Consider the following 18,890-nt stretch of genomic DNA (forward strand, 5'->3'; position numbering starts at 1 on the left):
CAGCTGTGCAATAGGAGGGAAGTCAACGGCGATTGGGATGCAGAGTGATTAGGTGGAATATAAAAGGGACATTTTGACAGGAACAGAGGGGAAGAACAGATTGGGAACGGGAACAGGACGGACAGATTAGTCCTGCGGGGACGGTACGGAGCAGACAGATTAGTGCCGCGGGGACGGGACGAAACGGACGGATTTGAGGAACGAATCAACAGAGTGAACTGGATGAGTATTGGAGAGCGGCTGGACACGCTTATCATCTATACAGCAGTTAGGTGGATCTTGGATATTCTTCTGTGAAGCACTTTTGTCTTTTATATTTGTGGGTACAATTGCCAGTGGATAGCGTTTCTACATTAGTTCAAGACATGGATTGAAATCTCTTCATAATATTCCTCACAATGTTGAAGATTTAAGCTCTAGATGGTAGAAGATGCCGGCGGTGACCGTGAGCGAGAGCTATATTCGCTGTGAGTTTGCTGTGGACTGCAGTGCCTAGTGTGAAGTGAACACGTGTTATTCTTTGAAGTGATCAATTGTAGGCACGAGTGTGGGTGGATAATTCTGCTGTCTGCTCTAAAGGGAAGCCGCTGTGTGTGACGACCTCGTACTACCATCTGTTCCATAAACTGTTGTAATACTTTGAAGAGAGGTCGTGGAGTGAGTCGATTTAATCATTGTCTGCTCTAAGATCCACTGATATATTTAGAAGATAAGCAGCTGTGAAAAAGTCTCTTTCCAATTTGTACAATTCCTGGACCGAGGAAGTGGAGGTGGTACATTTGGTGGGGAACCAGTTATCGGCCCCTGTGACATAAGTACAAATCGCATCAGTCCAAAAATACGTCATGTCGAGGAAAAAAACATATATAAGTCACACTGGACTATAAGCCGCATTTATTTAGACCCAAGAACCAAGAGAAAACATTAAAGTCTACAGCCACGAGAGGGCGCTCTATGTTTTCAGTGGTAGACTACAGGAGCACTCTAGCGGCTGTGGACGGTAATGTTTTCTGTTGGTTCATTTCAAATTAATTTGGATAAATTAGTCTCACCTGACTATATGTCGCAGGACCAGCCAAACCATGAAAAAAAGTGCGACTTATAGTCCGAAAAATACGGTAACCAAACCATAGTAACCATAGTAACTTGCTCAAGGAAGATACCCTGCTCCGGAGCAGGTTATATTCCAGGGTTAGTTAACTTCAGCGCACATGTGATCAACTGACGGGCGTGACAGATACCATGCATTATAAAATATCACAATATGTTATGTAGCCTATTATTTATATGTATACAGTACAGCCATTATTATTTTCACCAATAAAAAAAAGCATTACTTTTGCCATTAATTGTAATAAAACATTAATTTTAAACATTAAAACATTAATTGTAATAAATTTTTGTATACACAAAGAGTCTGACAACCAGTGCTCCACCCAGAGATCTGATCTCATTATCATCTAGTCTATCTGGGATTACATGAAGAAACAGGAAAAACTGAGACGGACTAAATCCAGAGGAACTGTGGCAACGTCTCCAAGATGCTAAATGAAACCTTTCTGTAAAGCTACAGGAAAAACTATGCACAAGTGCACCTAGGACAAAAGCTGTTTTAAATGCAAAGTGTGGTCACACCAAATGTTGATTTGATTTAGTTATTTAGATAAATAAAACCTATTTATGACATTATTTTTGAAAGCACCCTCACTTTACAGCATTTTACACAAGTGCCTGTAACTTTTCACAGTACTGTAGTTTTGTAGGTAGGTTTCTTGTAGTGTATGTCAGGTAACCTGCTTTTTGGAATACCCCCCCTGGTGGTTCCTGTCATTTTGCATTATTGACACACTATTTTCCTAATTAACGTTGTTAAGTTGCTTTGACGCAATGTATTTTGTTTTGACGCAATGTATTTTGTTTAAAGCGCTATATAAATAAAGGTGACTTTACTTGTAGTGGGCTTGACAGATGCACATCATATTATTACAATATGTAATATAGTCTATTATATATATATTATATATACATACACACTGAACAAAATTATAAATGCAACACTTTTGTTTTTAACCCCATTTTTCATGAGCTGAACTCAAAGATCTAAGACTTTCTATGGACACAAAAGGCCTTTTTCTTTCAAATATTGTTCACAAATCGGTCTAAATCTGTGTTCATGAGCACTTCTCCTTTGACAAGATAATCCAACCACCTCACAGGTGTGACATATCAAGATGCTTAGACAGCATGATTATTGCACGTGTGCTTTATGCTGGCCACAATAAAGGCCACTCTAAAATGTGCAGTTTTATCACACAACACTATGCCACAGATGTAACAATTTTTTAGGGAGCATGCAATTGGCATGCTGACTGCAATGTCCACCAAAGCTGTTGCCCATGAATTGAATGTTCATCTCTCTACCATAAGCAGTCTCCAAAGGTGTTCCAGAGAATTTGTCAGTACATCCAACCAGCCTCACAACCGCACACCCATGTGTAACCACACCAGCCCAGGACCTCCATATGCAGCATCTTCATCTCCAAGATCGTCTGAGACTAGACACCCGGACAGCTGCTGCAACAATGGGTTTGCACAACCAAAGAATTTCTACACAAACTGTCAGAAATCGTCTCAGGGAAGCTCATCTGCATGCTCACGACCTGACTGCAGCTTGTCGTTGTAACCGTCTTGAATGGGCAAATGCACACATTCGATGGCGCCTGGCACTTTGGAGAGGTGTTCTCTTCATGGATGAATCCTGGTTTTCACTGTACAGGGCAGATGGCAGACAGCGTGTATGGTGTCGTGTGGGTGAGTGGTTTGCAGATGTCAGCATTTTGGATTGAGTGACACATGCTGGTGGTGTGGTTATGGTACGGACAGTCGTATGTTATGGACAATGAACACAGGTGGATTTTATTGATGGCATTTTGAATCATGCACTTCGTGCACTTTTTCTTAGCGTCCATTTCCATAGTGACTCGTTGATTCGTCGCTCTTGAGAATGTCTTGAGTCTTAACCAAGAACATATTCTGAGTGACTTAGTCCTGGACACGTTTTTGGAGCCACATACCTCGAGTAAGCAAGGTTTAGGTTAATCAGCTGAAAGTTCGGGGGTTTAGCTGAAAGTTAACTATGCTTTCTGGAATACACCCCAGGGGGTGTTCCCAAAAGCAGGTTATGTGACATACCTGGGTATGTTTAATGGTGAGCAAGTGGATAAACTCAGCTTTCGGTTCCAAAAACAGAGGTAACGCTATGTAAGTAGCCATAGCAAGTTATTCTCTGAACATGACCTGCTCTGGAGTAGGTTATATTTCAGGGTTAGTTCACTTCAGTGCTATCAACACATGCGTCACCTAATGATGAGTCTCCAGTGAGCATGACAGATCACGGACAGTATTATATATTATTACAATTATTATAATATAGTTATGTAATATACTAAACAATACACACACCCGCACACATATAATTATAAAGCACTAATATACGTAATATTTTAATTTATGCATTTAGCAGACACTTTTATCCAAAGCGACTTACAATGCATTCAGGCTATACATTTTTATTAAACCAGTATGTGTTATATAAAGTCATATATTTCAACTGAGAGTTCAGGGTTTAGTAGATGCTAAGTTAACCCTGCTTTCTGGAATACACCACACCTCAGATGTTCCCCAACAATATCCATATTAAAGTCCAGACTGACAACTTGTGCTTATGTTTGCACTCTCTCACTAAAATAACCCACTGCAATGTTCATTATTTAATCCAGGTTTTTTTTTTACATTGCCATTTATTCCAAAATATTAAACTGAATGAAATATATGAAAGACACCTCTTTACAATCAAAATTATAGACCATCTCACAACTAGGGATGCACGATATTATCCGAATGTTATCGGACTTTGACAATAATGGCTTAAAAAGTAAATAAGTAAGCTCAGAGTGTGCTAGCTGTAAGATCATATCAGCAGTGTGATCATTCTTAAAGTGAACATTTTGCTCAATGGTGATTAGATTATTTTGAGAATGCATACACAAAATTTGGATGTCTGCTAAGGTGTTTTATTTACTTTGGGGGCGCTACAGGCCTACTTGTGATTTTATGACATCAGTTACTACTATTTTAAATCATAAACACAATCTTAATGTTGTTTTTGCAGTTTACTAGCATTTGCATTACAAGTATGAAACTTATGATATATACAGATTTGTACATTGATGAGTAATGTTTTTTTTTTTCAAAAAGATTACCAGGCAATCCAAACCTGTTTACTTTTCTTTTTTATGTTGGAAACAAAACAATATATTTTGAAGAATGCTGGTAATCAAACAGTTCTTGGTCCCCATTGACTTCCAAAGTATTTTTCCCTACTATGGAAGTCAATGGAGGCAATGGGGAAGCTCATACATGTTTGGAATAATAATAATAATAAAAATAATTTATTACAGTTATATAGCGCTTTTCTAGGCACACAAAGCGCTTTACATAGACAGGGGGTATTTTCTCATCCACCACCAGTGTGCAGCATCCACCTGGATGATGCGACTGCAGCGATAGTGCGCCAGAACGCCCACCACACAACAGCTTACTGGTGGAGAGGAGACAGAGTGATGAAGCCAATCAGTGGATATGGGGATTGTTAGGAGGCCATGATGGTCAGAGACCAATGGGCGAATTGAGCCAGGATGCTGAGGTCACACCTCTACTCTTTCCGAAAGTCCTGGGATTTTTAATGACCACAGAGAGTCAGGACCTCGGTTTAACGTCTCATCCGAAACGGTGCTTGGTGACAGTATAGTGTCCCCATCACTACACTGGGGCCCTAGCACCCACACAGACCACAGGGTGAGCACCCCCTGCTGGCCTCACTGGTACCTCTTACAGCAGCAACCTAGTTTTCCCAGGAGGTTTCCCATCCAGGTACTGACCAGGCTCAGTCCCGCTTAGCTTCAGTGGGAATGACATGAGGGTGAGTAAATGATAAATGACATTTTCATTTTGAAGTGAACTATTACTTTAAATTCAAGCAGCTCTAATTTATCCCTCTCTTTTGCTTTAGACCATATACAAATGTTAAATCTTTTAATAATATGTTAGGGTTACCACTGCATCCCATCTAAAAAAAAAAACAATGCAGCCATTGATTTAGTTATTTTTTTATCTTTCAATGTACTGTAATTATAAAATAACTTCATGGTTATTTAATTCTAATAAGAGTTTTTAAAAACAAACAACAACAACAAAAATTCGTATATAATGCACAGGAGAGCCTTGGTTTGTTTACATACAAACAAATGAAAATATATTGGCATCGGCTACATTTGACGTATTTTTCTGACTATAAGTCGCACCTAAGTACACGTCGCATCAGTCCAAAAATACGTCATGACGAGGAAATAAACATATAATTCGCACTTAGACCCAAGAACCAAGGGAAAACATTAAAGTCTACAGCCGCGAGAGGACGCTCTATGTTTTCAGGTGTAGACTACAGGAGCACTGAGAAGTATAGCGCGCACTCTCGCGGCAGTAGACAGTAATTATTTTTCTTGGTGCATGTCAAATTAATTTTGATAAATAAGTCGCACCTGACTATAAGTCGCAGGACCAGCCAAACTATGAAAATAAGTGCGACTTATAGTCTGGAAAATATAGTAGTTGAAAAATAACGGAAAATATCCAATATTGTGCATCCCTACTCACAAATATTCATATTTGAAACTTGTTGACATTTTACAGCATTACTAGTATTTTCTAGTCCCATTTAAATTGCAGAGCCAAATTTTATTTCACAATTTGTTATTCTCTAGACAGAATGTACAGGTGATTTTTGAAATTGTTCTATTTTGTAAATCTCTTGCCACTGAGGAAACACTAGAATTCCTTTCAAGAGTGAGTCAGCAGATGGGTTTTCAGGTCTCTCTGATATGTGAAACCCTCGTCACACTCAAGACACTTGTAAGGCCTCCCTCCTGTGTGAACTCTCATGTGAACCCGAAAGCTTCCAATTAATCTAAAGCTCTTTCCACAATGAGGGCAGATGTAAGGCCTCTCTCCTGTGTGAACTCCCATGTGAGTCTGTAAGTTTCCTTTGTATCTGAAGCTCATTCCACACTGAGGGCAGGTGAAAGGCTTCTCTCCAGTGTGAACTCTCATGTGAACAGCAAGATTTGTATTGTTTGAGCAAGTCTTTCCACATTGAAGGCACATGTATGGTTTCTCTCCAGTGTGAGTGATCACATGATTCGTAAGGTTTTTGCTGTCTGAGAAACTCATTCCACACTGATGACAAGCAAAACTGATCTCTCTTAAGTGAACTTTCATGTGCTTTTTAAGGGTTACCTTACGTCGGAAGCTTCTTTCACACTGATCACATGTAAATGGCGTCTCACCAGTGTGACTGTTTATATGATACTTAAGGTTTAGTTTTGTTGTAAAGCTCTTTTCACACAGTTTGCAGGCGTAAGGCTTCTCTCCAGTGTACAGGTTGCAGGCAAAAAGCTTCTCTCTAGTGTGAACTCTCATGTGTGTGTTTAAATTTCCTCGCTTGGAGAAACAGTTTCCACACTGAGGGCACTCGTAAGGCTTTTCTTTAGTGTGAATACGCATGTGGTCTTCAAGGGTTCCTTTTCTAATGAAACACTTCCCACACTGCTGGCAGGCATAAGGCCTCTCTCCAGAGTGAGCTTTAATGTGGCATTTCAGGCTTGCCTTTAAAGAGAAACCCTTTCCACACTGTTGGCAGGTGAAATTACTTTTTTGTGAGGAAGTCTTATCAGATATTTCTTCAGTTACGGTATCTCGATTTTTCTTTCTTTGTCCTTCTTCTTTCATTCCATCAAGTACTTCACTCTCCTCTTTCTGCGGCATCAGATCTAAAATTAAAAGAGAAAAATACAAGTTAACTCCAGTTTAATGGGCACAAAGCAAAAGACAACTAAATAGACATGTAAAAGATCAACAACAACAAAAAAACTCCGGAGGGCGTGTCAGATTGCTCACAATAGTATATATTATAACAATAAAGTTCTAAAATATACTTTAAAATACATTAGAGATGTGACGATTAACTGTCACATCCATAATATCACAAAGATCGATGAATGGGAAGAAATCTGATTGAACTGCACTAGAGAAGGCAATGAGTGTTATCACTACATTGGAGATACACTAGCTTTCCAAAGGCAGACGAGCTAAGAGTTGTCACAATCGTCCAGGTTTAAATCATATTCAAATTGATTTGATTTTGATGCAATATTTAAACTGAAGCTCGCAACAGGCGACTATGGTAAGAGGCATGACATTTCCCGACCAGGAACCGAGTGCTCCCAATCACAACACACATTGACCCAGCTAACCAATCACAGCACACACTGGCCCATCTAACCAATCACAGCACACACTGGCCCAGCTTACCAAACACATTGGTTTTAGGGATGAGTTTAGCTCCATTCACACAGCCTATTGGTCTGTTTACATCTGGTCATTTCATGCGTTTTTGCTGATCGGATAACTCATTTGTTAAAATGTTTCCATTTACACTTTGCTAGCTTCCACCTTTGCTACCATTCAGACGTTCTAGCTTACTGCTCTGCGCTTTGCTTCTTATTTCTGTACTTTTCTGTGATTTTTCTAAGATTTTTACTTCAGCGGATCAGCACATTGCTCAGACAACAGATTTTTGGCACAAATGCTAAAACTAAAAACTTTGGGACTGGAATAATACTACAAAAAGAAGACTTTGCTTCCCACTGCCGGCAGCTTACATTCCGGAGATGGGATAACTTCCTACATTCAAACAGAAGAGAGAGAAAATGCCTCCTGTTGGATTTACTTGTTGCATGAACTGCTGCAAACTTCTACAAAGGATTGTGATACTTGAAACAAAGTTACTTGCTGGACTTTCAAAACAGGCGGAACACTCATCAGAACGTCATGGACCCTCTCAGCATACAGTCTGTGAGTACCATTAATCTTCTGAATCTCAACAGTTTATACCAAGTGTAGAGGAACAAGCCGAAACTGATCGCCACACTAATCGATGGCTCAAACAGGGAGCGACACGCAAGGGCTCACGAGATATAATACTTTCTCGTATTGCTGCCGTAGCTTCCTCTACCCCAGATTCGACTATGACAAGGCTTGAAAATACCAGTATTCTAACTCCCCCTATACATCTCGAGAACACATTTTATACTGTCCATGTCCAGAAAGGTAAGAAAAACATCAAAGTAGTCCATGTGACATCAGAGGGTCAGATAGAATTAAGTCAGAATAAAAGACAGAATAAAAATAAGTCTTACGGATTTGGAGCAACATGAGGGTAAGTTATTAATGACATAATTTTTATATTTGGCTGAACTAACCCTTTAATGAATGCGGGTGAGGAATCCCCAAATAAGATTAAACATGGATCGGATCAGCCAGCAGCTAACACCGCTACTAACAGGCGCTCAAGGTCGAGCAGACAGCTGCATTCAGCTCAGAGCTCAGCCGAGCCCAGGACTCTGATAGAAGGTGACTCTATTAACAGAAACATTAGTAGCAGGACTACAACATCCTGTCTTCCTCAAGCAACAGTCTTTGATGTGAACAAGGAACTTCAGAACATTCTGATGAAGCACAAGACTAAAAATTGAATCATCATGCGTTTAGGGAAGAAAGATATTCGGAAAGAGCAGTCAGAACTCCTTAAGAAGGACTTCAGTAAACCCTTTGAAACACTTCGAAGACTCAAAGTTCAGCCATTCATTAGTGGACCACTCCCAGCAAGGGCAACAAATATGTTTTCACGGTTGTTTTGACTGAACACATGGCTAAAAAGATTATGCAGTATAAAAGATGTGAATTTCATTGACAACTTCAATCTTTTCTGGGGCCATAGACAACTTTTTAAACCGGATGGCCTCCACCCAAACAAACTTGGTGCTACAGTGTTTAAGGACAATATCTACTTTTCCCTCCGTCATCCTTGGTGCTAGAGGGCAGGCTCCTAGATGGTTTAGATCCTCCCTGTCCGATCACTACCATTTTGTTTACTTAAATGGGGTGTCATCTCATTTATCATTAGTAAAATATGGAGTGCCACAACGATCCGTCCTAGGTCCCCTTCTATTTTCAATATACATGTTGCCCCTTGGTAATATTATTAGAAAATACGGAATTAGCTTCCACTGTTGTGCCTATGATACTCAGCTATATATCTCAACGAAACCAGATGAAACTTCTCAATTATCTAAGCTAACAGTGTGTTAAAAATTTAAAAGATTGGATGACAAATAATTTTCTCCAATTAAATTCGGATAAGACAGATATATTAATTATTGGACCAAAAAACACTACACAGAATCTTGTAGATTACAATCTGCAACTAGACGGATGTACTGTTACTTCCTCTACAGTCAGAAATCTGGGTGTTATATTAGACAGCAATTTGTCTTTTGAAAATCATATTTCCCATGTTACAAAAACACCTTAGAAACATTGCCAAGCTACGAAACATGTTGTCCGTTTCTGATGCAGAAAAGCTAGTTCATGCATTCATGACCTCTAGACTGGACTATTGTAATGCACTTCTAGGTGGTTGTCCTGCTTCTTTAATAAACAAGCTACAGGTAGTCCAAAACGCAGCAGCTAGAGTCCTTACAAGGTTAAGAAAATACTATCATATTACCCCAATTTTCAGTCTCTGCACTGGCTACCTATTAAGTTCCGTATCAGTTACGAATTATCATTACTTACCTATAAGGCCCTAAATGGTTTAGCTCCTGCGTACCTAACTAGCCTTTTACCACGCTACAACCCATCACGCTCCCTAAGGTCACAAAATGCTGGACTTTTGGTAGTTCCTAGGATAGCAAAGTCCACTAAAGGAGGTAGAGCTTTCTAACATTTGGTTCCCAAACTCTGGAATAGCCTTCCTGATAATGTTTGGGGTTCAGACACACTCTCTCAGTTTTAAATCTAGAATAAAAACGCATCTCTTTCGCCAAGCATTCGAATAATGTATCTTTTAAATTGTGAGTGCAGTTGCATCTGATTAAATGTGCATTTTTATTCATTAGCTTGGGTTCAACTAATTTTACTTTGTTGGATCAGCAGCTATGCTAATGATGTCTCTATTTTGTTTATATGTTTTGCGTAACTAGGATTTACACAAGCTCCAGTCTGGATCCAGAACACCGGAGAAGAGATGATGCTGACCCTCAGAGGACCTCAGATGATGCTAACCCTGAATCAACAAATAGAACTAGCAATTATTGTTACATGTGTGACTGCATCATATAATAATTATTAATTAATAATATTAATAATGTTCATCGTCTAGCTGACTACGTCTTGTATTATTTTTTTCTAAAAATCCTGTCAAACGTGCACAAACTGACAGTCACCACCATAAGCTACTACTTAATATTGTAGAAACAATTTTCTGTAAAGTTGCTTTGTAACGATTTGTATTGTAAAAAGTGCTATACAAATAAACTTGAATTGAATTGAATCCTTCAGCAGAGTGTGTCAATCCATTCAGCACACACACACACCAGGTCCGAGTCATCATGTGGTTAACATATCCCACAAGGGCACTGATAACACCATACAGCCAAAACAAGCACTACTGATAGACACTATCCCGACTGAACCCTGCCCACAGAGCTCCTCACAGACAGACTGTGATGTATCGAAACAGCTACAAGATTCAGCACCCAAGGATGACTTTCTGGAAAACAGCCAGGGAAGCCAGGACAACATATCACAGGCACCGGAAACACCAGAGACACAGCCCCGCTCACCAGACACATTACCCCTCTCCCTAGCATCTCCACTTCTGTGCTTCTCACAGAAAATTGAGGAATTGGTGTATGCTGGGACTAAATTCTCTCACTCATTCACTGCAAGCCCACAGATATCAACAAAAAATGGCGGGCCCCTCAACCACCAAAGCCGATATTCAGACAGTCTCATGCATACCGATACAGATTCGGGCTAGATTCGCCGATTTTTTGTTGTTTTTTACTATTACTGCAAACCAAATAATTTTTAAGGATGACCTTAATGAAGATGTGAAGGTGTGCCTGCTCAGTTTCCAGGGCGACGCTGATGAGAGCTCGGGACACGTGTCACCCTCCCCCCCTCAGCGTTGTCCTGTTCCTCTGGAGAAGCGGGGAGATTGGGGGAAGGTGAGGAGTAGAGCCTGACAGACCTGCGCAAGCTGACCATAGCGGGAGAGTCCGTCGGCATTTGCGTTGGCCGTCCCCGCTCGGGCCACCCAGTTGTAATGCCATTGCTGCACCTGCTGTGCCTTGACGAGGTGTTCCCGAACGATGGGCATTACTCAGTCAATCCGCTCCCTCATCACACGCACATGCTCGATGGTAGTTCGGTTTACCGCCGGCTGTTGTTCCCAGGCCTCTCGGGCAGCGTCGAGTAGACCGCGGGGCTGTCGGCCGAAGAGCAGTTCAAATGGGGTAAAACCGGTGGTGGCCTGTGGTATTTCTCAAACGGCGAAGAGCACGTAGTGGGGCATCTGGTCCCAGTCCCGTTTATCTTACAACATCTGCAACATCTGCTTAAAGTGCTCGACGAGCCTGTCGGTCTGGGAGTGGTACACAGTGGTGCAGAGCTGTTGGACCTTTAGCAGTTTGCAGATGTCCTCCATCATCCAAGACATTAAGGGGTACCCTGGTCAGTCGATGTTTTGACCAGGCTGACCGCATTGCCAGAAAACAGAAGGGCGAGGAACGGGCGGCCATTTATTTTCACTTCCGCCCGCAGCGCGTTCTCTGTGTGCACGGTGCAGCCCGCCAGCCAAGGTCGTCCAGGAGAGGAGGATGCTTCATTGCGCATGGGCTTATCTTGGAAAAAAAAAAAAAATTACGGTTCCCAGACACACTGCCACTTGCCCCTCCACCAGCTGGGTGAACTCCTCCGTGGTGCCTGGCGGTGGCACTGGACGGCCCTCGGTGGACGGCGATGGCTCCTCCAGTATTGGGCAGCCGGCAGGAGTCCCCCATGCCCTGCTCCTCCTCGTTCAGGCAGACGGCAGCAGGCTCCGGCACTCAGGCGAATGGCGCCGACTCCTCCGCTCCCTCACGGATGGCTGCCACCCCTCCACATCGCGGGCGGCCGGCAGCGAGCTCATCTGTCCCCGGCAACTCATTCCAGCCCACCGCCTCGAGCGTCCATGGCGGCACACTTCCTGGCCCTGCTCGATGGCCCCGCAGACTCACCACAGTGGCGAGGGATCTTTAGCAGTGCGTGGGACTTGAGACCGGTGGGTCAAGCAGGTGTCGCTCATTTCCAATCACTCCACCAGCCTTGCTCCGTTCCCACGGCTCTCGGCCCCGCCCCACACGCCACAGTGATATTTTGCAACAAGGCTTCAAACCTTGTATCAAAAAAGTAACATCTCACAGTTCAGTTCTCTGTTACACAGTGTCACTGTTCAGTTCTGCAAAGAAACTGTATTTGTCAATTCAGTCAAATTTTTATCTCTCATCTAGTGCTGTTACACCTTTTGGCAACATGCAAAACAACATTGTCTTGGATAATAGCTTAAAAATTATGTTGGCATTTGTGGACAAGCATTAGTATGGTTAAACACCTATGTATTCGACCGCATCATGACAATGGTATTGGAGGGCTGAGGGAATTGAAAATGTTTTGCTTTGTTTGGGCTACTAGTGTATAATTTTTTCCCCCTAAATTAATGTGTGATGTCACAACAACAAATGCTGTACATAGCAGTAGGATCTTCTCAGCTGTATTTGGAGGCAGCATTAGTATTTGTCTGGTCATGTGATTTCAACACGTCTGTCCACCCGCTCCAGGCCAAATAAAACCACTTTTAAATTAAAAAACACTCATTTGATAATTTTCAATAATCATTCATTTCTGTAGAATGTAACATTTTAATAAGGATCAAATAAGTGCGTTCAGCTTTGAGACCGAAAACCAACCTGTTTTTTCCTTAGTATCGTCAATCTTAATGTCTTCACTCTCCTCTTTAATAGACGCCATCTTTACGACACATGGATCTCAGTAGCTTTACTTTCGATGTTCTTCAACACTCTGTCATGATTAAGATAACAATAATTAACAGAAATGAAAAATAAATCCAAACTAAAGCCTCATTCAGACTGTCAGATTAAATCCAATTTAAATCAGATCATGTTTAGATAGTTTGAATGGGAGTGAACTACTTGGAGCCCTATTCAAATCGAATCCTGGAAATCTGTTTCAGTCTGACCAAGCTTTTTCACATTCTCACACCTCGTAAAACTTGAACACATGGACATCTTTGCAAAGATAAGGTTGTTCTGTTGTGAACTGCAAGTCAAGCGGAAAAGACAAATAATCACAACAGCAACATGTTGTCATGTTGTAAGACAATATCAGGAGCCTGTTTCATAAAACAAGTTTACCAAATAAAAAGACGCTTAGCAAAGCGGGGATTAAAGTCCAAAACCTTACTTGAAATAAATAAATAAATAAATATATCAGGGGTGTAACGATACGCGTATTCGTATTGAACCGTTCGTTGGACTAATTAATTATATTTGGAAAATAAATAAAAAATTGTGAAATATAATGATATGCGTTCAACAAGGTAGCCCAATAACCCAAACGCCGTAACAGGCAACGCCCCTGACACCCCCGAAGAAGAAAAAAACACCAACTTATGTTTATGTTAGGCTACTCAGTCAGGCGCTCGCTCACTCAGCACGCGCTGAAGGCTCATTGCAAAATGGCCAATGCGTTTAACTGACCAGAAATAGAAGATTCTCCAGTAACCAACAGGTCTGGTGTTTGGGTGCACTTTACCAATCGATCGGGGCATCCAAACAAGCACGGAAATCAAAATGGACTAGTACTGTACTGTGTCGGAATTTCCTGAGCAGTACGATTCAATTAACAGGCCTGCACGTAATTAGATAGAAGAACTGTTATAAATAGAACGTATGCACGGGCAGTTTTGAAAACTCCACCTACTTTGCTCTTGGCATAGTGCAGCACAAACTGCGTTGTATCTGAAGAGCAACGCTGAGCCCAGGGTCCAGCGCCACGCACCGCGTCCTGTGTGAAAGACCCTTTAGTCATTTTGCAACGAGCCTTCAGCACGTACTGAGTGAGCGAGCGCCTATAGTGGAAAACGCAGGTTTTAGGAACATGCTTAATGTAATTGAGCCCCGTTACAATATTCCTTCACGAGCCCATTTCAGCCAGAGCGTAATTCCTGCTTTGTTCCAAAAAACATAAGCCCTATAGAGAACCAATTGAGTAAAAACACACCCAATATAAAGTTATAGAATTCCATATAAAAAGTTACATCTTTGTATTTGTTCATAACTACTACAACAATATAACATTTTATTTTATTTTTTTTTAATAAAGAGCTGTTTTTGTTTTATACAGTATGCTGCTAAGAAAACACCATACAAGATGGGTAAAGAATAGCTCCATCATTGTTCAATGTAAAAAAAAAATATATATATATATACGCTGTTAGTTTTAATAAATATTTTTTTTTTTTATCAAGGAATTGTATCTGCAAAATTTTTTCTTTTTGCTGTATCTAAAACGTACCGAACCGTACCCAACCGAACCGAGACACCAGTGAATCGTATCGAACCGAACCGTGAATTTTGTGAACCGTTACACCTCTAATATATATATATATATATAAATATAAATGTTGCTGTCAGGAGAGAACAACGTTTAAGTGAACGAGCGCTGCTGCGCACTAAACAGATGGAACGCAATAGAATTATAGCACAATAATTCTGACTTTTTTAGATTGTAATGTTTTAATGTTCTACTGCAACCATAAAAGGTACAGCTGTCATAAAAGCTAAGAGAAAGACTGCATGGCTAGAAACTGCTGATCAACTTCAGCAACTTCGATAGCTTATCAAAATATTTTGTTATTATCTTTCAAATTCTAATGAACTTATAAAACTGAATGGCACAAATAAAGTGCAGCACAAAAGCATGCAATGACTGTGGCAACTTTAACATTTGAAAGGATATTATGGCAAAGTTATCGCTCTCCTTGTTCAAACTGATTTTGTTTTTCATGAATATGACTGACCTTAAGAATTAATGCTGTATCACACACTGGGGAAATTATGACCTATATAACCATAATACACTTAGTTCAGGAGATATACAGATACTTGGTTCACTAGAATAAGACAATATAAGATAAGATTCTTTTTTTTTTAATTACAAAGTATTTGTCTTTTATTCACCCACATAAAACAATGCAGTTGTATTTTGAAACATGTTAACTAATCTATGGCTATAAATAATACTTTTTTGGTAATCTCCTGATTATTTTGACAATTGAGTTATCTAATATTTTTTAGTAATACTAAAAGACAGAAGTGAAAAACTATTTAAAAATGATGACTATTTATAAACTAACATGAGGTAATAATAATCGGTTCAAATAAAGTATCAAAACCAAGTAATTAAATGGTTTTATTGAACAATCCTGAAAAAATAGGCCTACATAATATTATATGCCTACACAAAATACTAACATAACCAATTTAAATGTTTTATGTATTAGAACAAAATATAAGTTAAAGGGAAAGTCGTGGCTTACTGGTTTGAGAGTTTGACTCCTAACCCTAGGGTTTGAGTCTTGGCCCGACAATACCACGACTGAGGTGCCCTTGAGCAAGGCACCGAACCACTGCTGCGTTAAAACTGCTCCAATATCTCACACCAGTGGTTTTCAACCTGTGGTATTGCAGGTGGGCTGCCAATTACTATTTGGGCGTGCGCGATTTCTAAATAACTTTATATCGCGATTTTCAGCGGCCTTGACCTCCCGCAGTATGCTATCTGATCCAATCAGAATGCAGCAACGCACCTATCACGAGAACAGAACAGACTGGGCATCTGCCTAACTCCAGGTTCACACTCTGTCTGTGATGCGTCTCTCTTCCGAGCCCATGTTGACGGATCAGAGCGTTCACACTTCACGTGGTAACAGGATAGAAATAAAAACATGCAAACATAATGAATATCTAGCACATGAGCATAGAGAGAGTTGTGAGTGCACAAGACGCAGTTTAAGTGAGAGGAGACATGTTTTAAGTGCGCATTCTCTCCGCGAGAGAGCAGCGTGTATTCGAGCAAGAACGTCTGGTTTTGTGACAGAGCAAAGGAAATCTGCGTGCGAACAGAGAGATTCGCGCTCGTGCATTATTTTAATGTGCTTTCATGTTACAATAACGCACTCTCGCTGCTGCTTCTGCACTGCAGACACATACTGTATACACCTGACACTGCAAACGGAGTATGTGTGAACCTGTATAATGCATAACAAATCTATTTCAACACCTGAGGCACCGCTGCAATTAATGAGCTCGATGAACAATGCATGACAAAAAAGAAAAAAAAAGTCCCTGGACACAGGATTTTTTTTTGCCATAAGAGAAGCTCTCATGCATCCAAAATATCGACCCACACGAGCTCCCTGCAGCTGAATGGCACAGAGACCTGGACCATTTACATCCATGAACACATATGGATATTGTGAATTATCTTGTTTTTGGTTTAAGTTACTACACAATGCAGGAGTTTAAAGGCCACAAGTCTTTGGAAAGTTACGAGGCTTTCTGCTGTGGCTGGTTCCATCTACAGCAGGTGATGAAAACAGTGTTGTACTGGCCAAAGTAAGTATATTCACATGCGTTTTAGTGTATTGTAATTACATTGCATTTAGCAGACACTTCTCGACGAAAATGACAAAGTAATCAATAGCAAATGTTTCGTAAACACTAGATTGTAACGAGATGTTCAATGTACACAAACATTTCCAACATGTTTTGATGTATGCTAAAGCTGTGTATGTTTAGTTATGATTTGATTTTAGCCCAATGACACATACTGTACCAGGTTTTTGTGTTGGGGGCTGCAAAGTGGACAAACCAGTTCTGGGTAGGCTAGGGTAGTTAAATGTGTGATTGCAAGATGCAAATGTCCTGGTTAGATTAAAGCCATTAACATTGTGAATGCACGTTGACTTACACCAAAAACAAGATAATTCACACTGTCCATATGTGTGCATTGAGGTAAATTGTCCAGTTCTCGGTGCCGCAACCGATAGTGTCTCCTACCGTCATGGCCAACCGGCTCAGACCCCTCCCAGATCAACCCAAATCGGCAGGTAACTGATAAAATCATCAGTTTTTGTGCAAACTGCGTGACCGTAAATACTGTTAACTAAGCTGTAATGCGGTCAAGAGAGCTGCCGGTTTTCCCTGAAAATAACTGCAGATCTCAGAACGTTCGTCAGCCAATCAGATTCAAGCATTCAACTGCCCTGTAGTATACTGAAATAAGACTTATTTGGTAAACTTGTTTTATGAAACAGGCCCCTGTATTATGAAACAGCATTGCCATGTAAACCAATGCACATTCAGTAAAACGAAGAGTTTCTGAACACACAGATCAGATATGAACAGGTGCGATGCACAATCAGTCACTCAAATCAGATTCACTCCAGATAAACACAATCAGATTTGCTCTTACAGTCTGAACGAGATTAAACTCTCTGGCGCATCTCAATCAGCTCCTGTGTTCAGCAGTCCGCACAGATGTGGTTTACTTTAGGCATTTATTCATCTGTAGAACGCATTTGATACTTTAAATAAAAACATCTGCAGTTTGTTTGTTAAAGTTGATGTATTTACAGGGTTTTGAGCAGCAGATGCCGTCAGTCTGCGGTGAATCGAGCGATTTGAATCATTTAATCATTTTGCGGGGTAATTGATTTGGTTAAATTCCATCCAAGATCCTAAAAGCTCATATTATTCATCTCTACTTACCAGTGACTGAGTTAATGTATATTATAAACTGATTCACGATATAAGGAGCGAAATGAGACGCGTCTTTTCTGTAACGCGTGTGGATGCGCTTCACTCACATGTGTAAAGCTAAAACATGTTAGATGAAAGCATTGTAGTGTTACATGCAATAATAATTAAGCCATTTTACATCACTTGTAAAAACATCCCGCAAAGGGAGCACTGATTTAAACGCTTTAAATGCTTAAAACCACAAACCGTTCTTCAGTCGAATCACAACAAATGCTGGAGCGCGGCGCCGCCTTGTGACGTCAGAGCGCCACACCAAAATAAAAGTCCAGTTCAAACGCTCGTCGAACATTACAGAAGTGCATAGAAATTTTCATAGAACAGTGTTATGGTACACTAGCAACAATACTGTGTTGACAATAAAAATAATTTATGAAAATAATAGGCAGTTTCTGGCTCACTTTATAATTGTTCAAAAATGTTGAGATAGAAACAGTACTAAAGCAATATAACATTTCACATTACAACAATATAAGTAAACTTGTAAATAATGTAGTGTAAAGAAATGTCTTTGTAAATTTAAACTATTTCCATCATATACATGCATGCACAGACCTGCTGCAAAAATAAATAAATAAAGCTGTCTAGACAGTAATCTTGTTGTTTGTCCTCATTTGTAAGTGGCTTTGGATAAAAGTGTATGCTAATTAACTAAATATAAATGTAAAGTAAATCTATGTGATATCATATCTCTAATTACAAATAATCACGATCAAACAAATGTGGAGCCACAGTTTCAGCAGCAGACACTCAAGCACGCTCGATCATGACGTCAAACAGACGTTGCATTTTGACTGAGAATGAAAAATGGGTTGACATTAGCAGTGGTGTAGTTGTGCCTGGAGAAGTGGGTATACTTTTAATTTATGCCCCCATTTTTCTATAAAACAGCCCAGCAAAGGATGAACACCCTGTTATAAACAGAGACATGTAAAACCAGTCTTGCATATTTAGTTCACTCTAAAATGGGCCAGAAGTGTTTGCACTCTG

General features: G+C 40.3%; 1 protein-coding gene across 7 annotated transcripts in view; it reads right to left on the reverse strand.

Annotated features, from left to right (window-relative positions):
• Nucleotides 1-18,231, reverse strand: part of LOC127952322 (gastrula zinc finger protein XlCGF8.2DB) — a 29,039-nt gene extending 10,808 nt beyond the window's left edge. Inside the window, exons 1-3 of one of the 7 annotated variants that reach the window (XM_052550717.1) lie at nucleotides 18,090-18,185; nucleotides 12,969-13,080; nucleotides 5,153-6,887 (exon numbers count right to left, since the gene is read on the reverse strand). In XM_052550717.1, coding sequence (XP_052406677.1) covers nucleotides 5,899-6,887; nucleotides 12,969-13,029 — 1,050 coding nt within the window. In that variant the 5' untranslated portion in view covers nucleotides 13,030-13,080; nucleotides 18,090-18,185 and the 3' untranslated portion in view covers nucleotides 5,153-5,898. Of the gene's footprint in view, nucleotides 1-5,152; nucleotides 6,888-11,060; nucleotides 12,461-12,968; nucleotides 13,081-17,556; nucleotides 17,772-17,852; nucleotides 18,047-18,089 lie in introns of those variants that run through there. The other 6 variants (XM_052550718.1, XM_052550719.1, XM_052550720.1 and 3 more) reach the window with 6 other exon arrangements.
• Between the last annotated feature and the right edge of the window lie 659 nt (nucleotides 18,232-18,890).

This window comes from Carassius gibelio, chromosome B3 (genome assembly GCF_023724105.1).
Source record: "Carassius gibelio isolate Cgi1373 ecotype wild population from Czech Republic chromosome B3, carGib1.2-hapl.c, whole genome shotgun sequence".
Taxonomy (NCBI): domain Eukaryota; kingdom Metazoa; phylum Chordata; class Actinopteri; order Cypriniformes; family Cyprinidae; genus Carassius; species Carassius gibelio.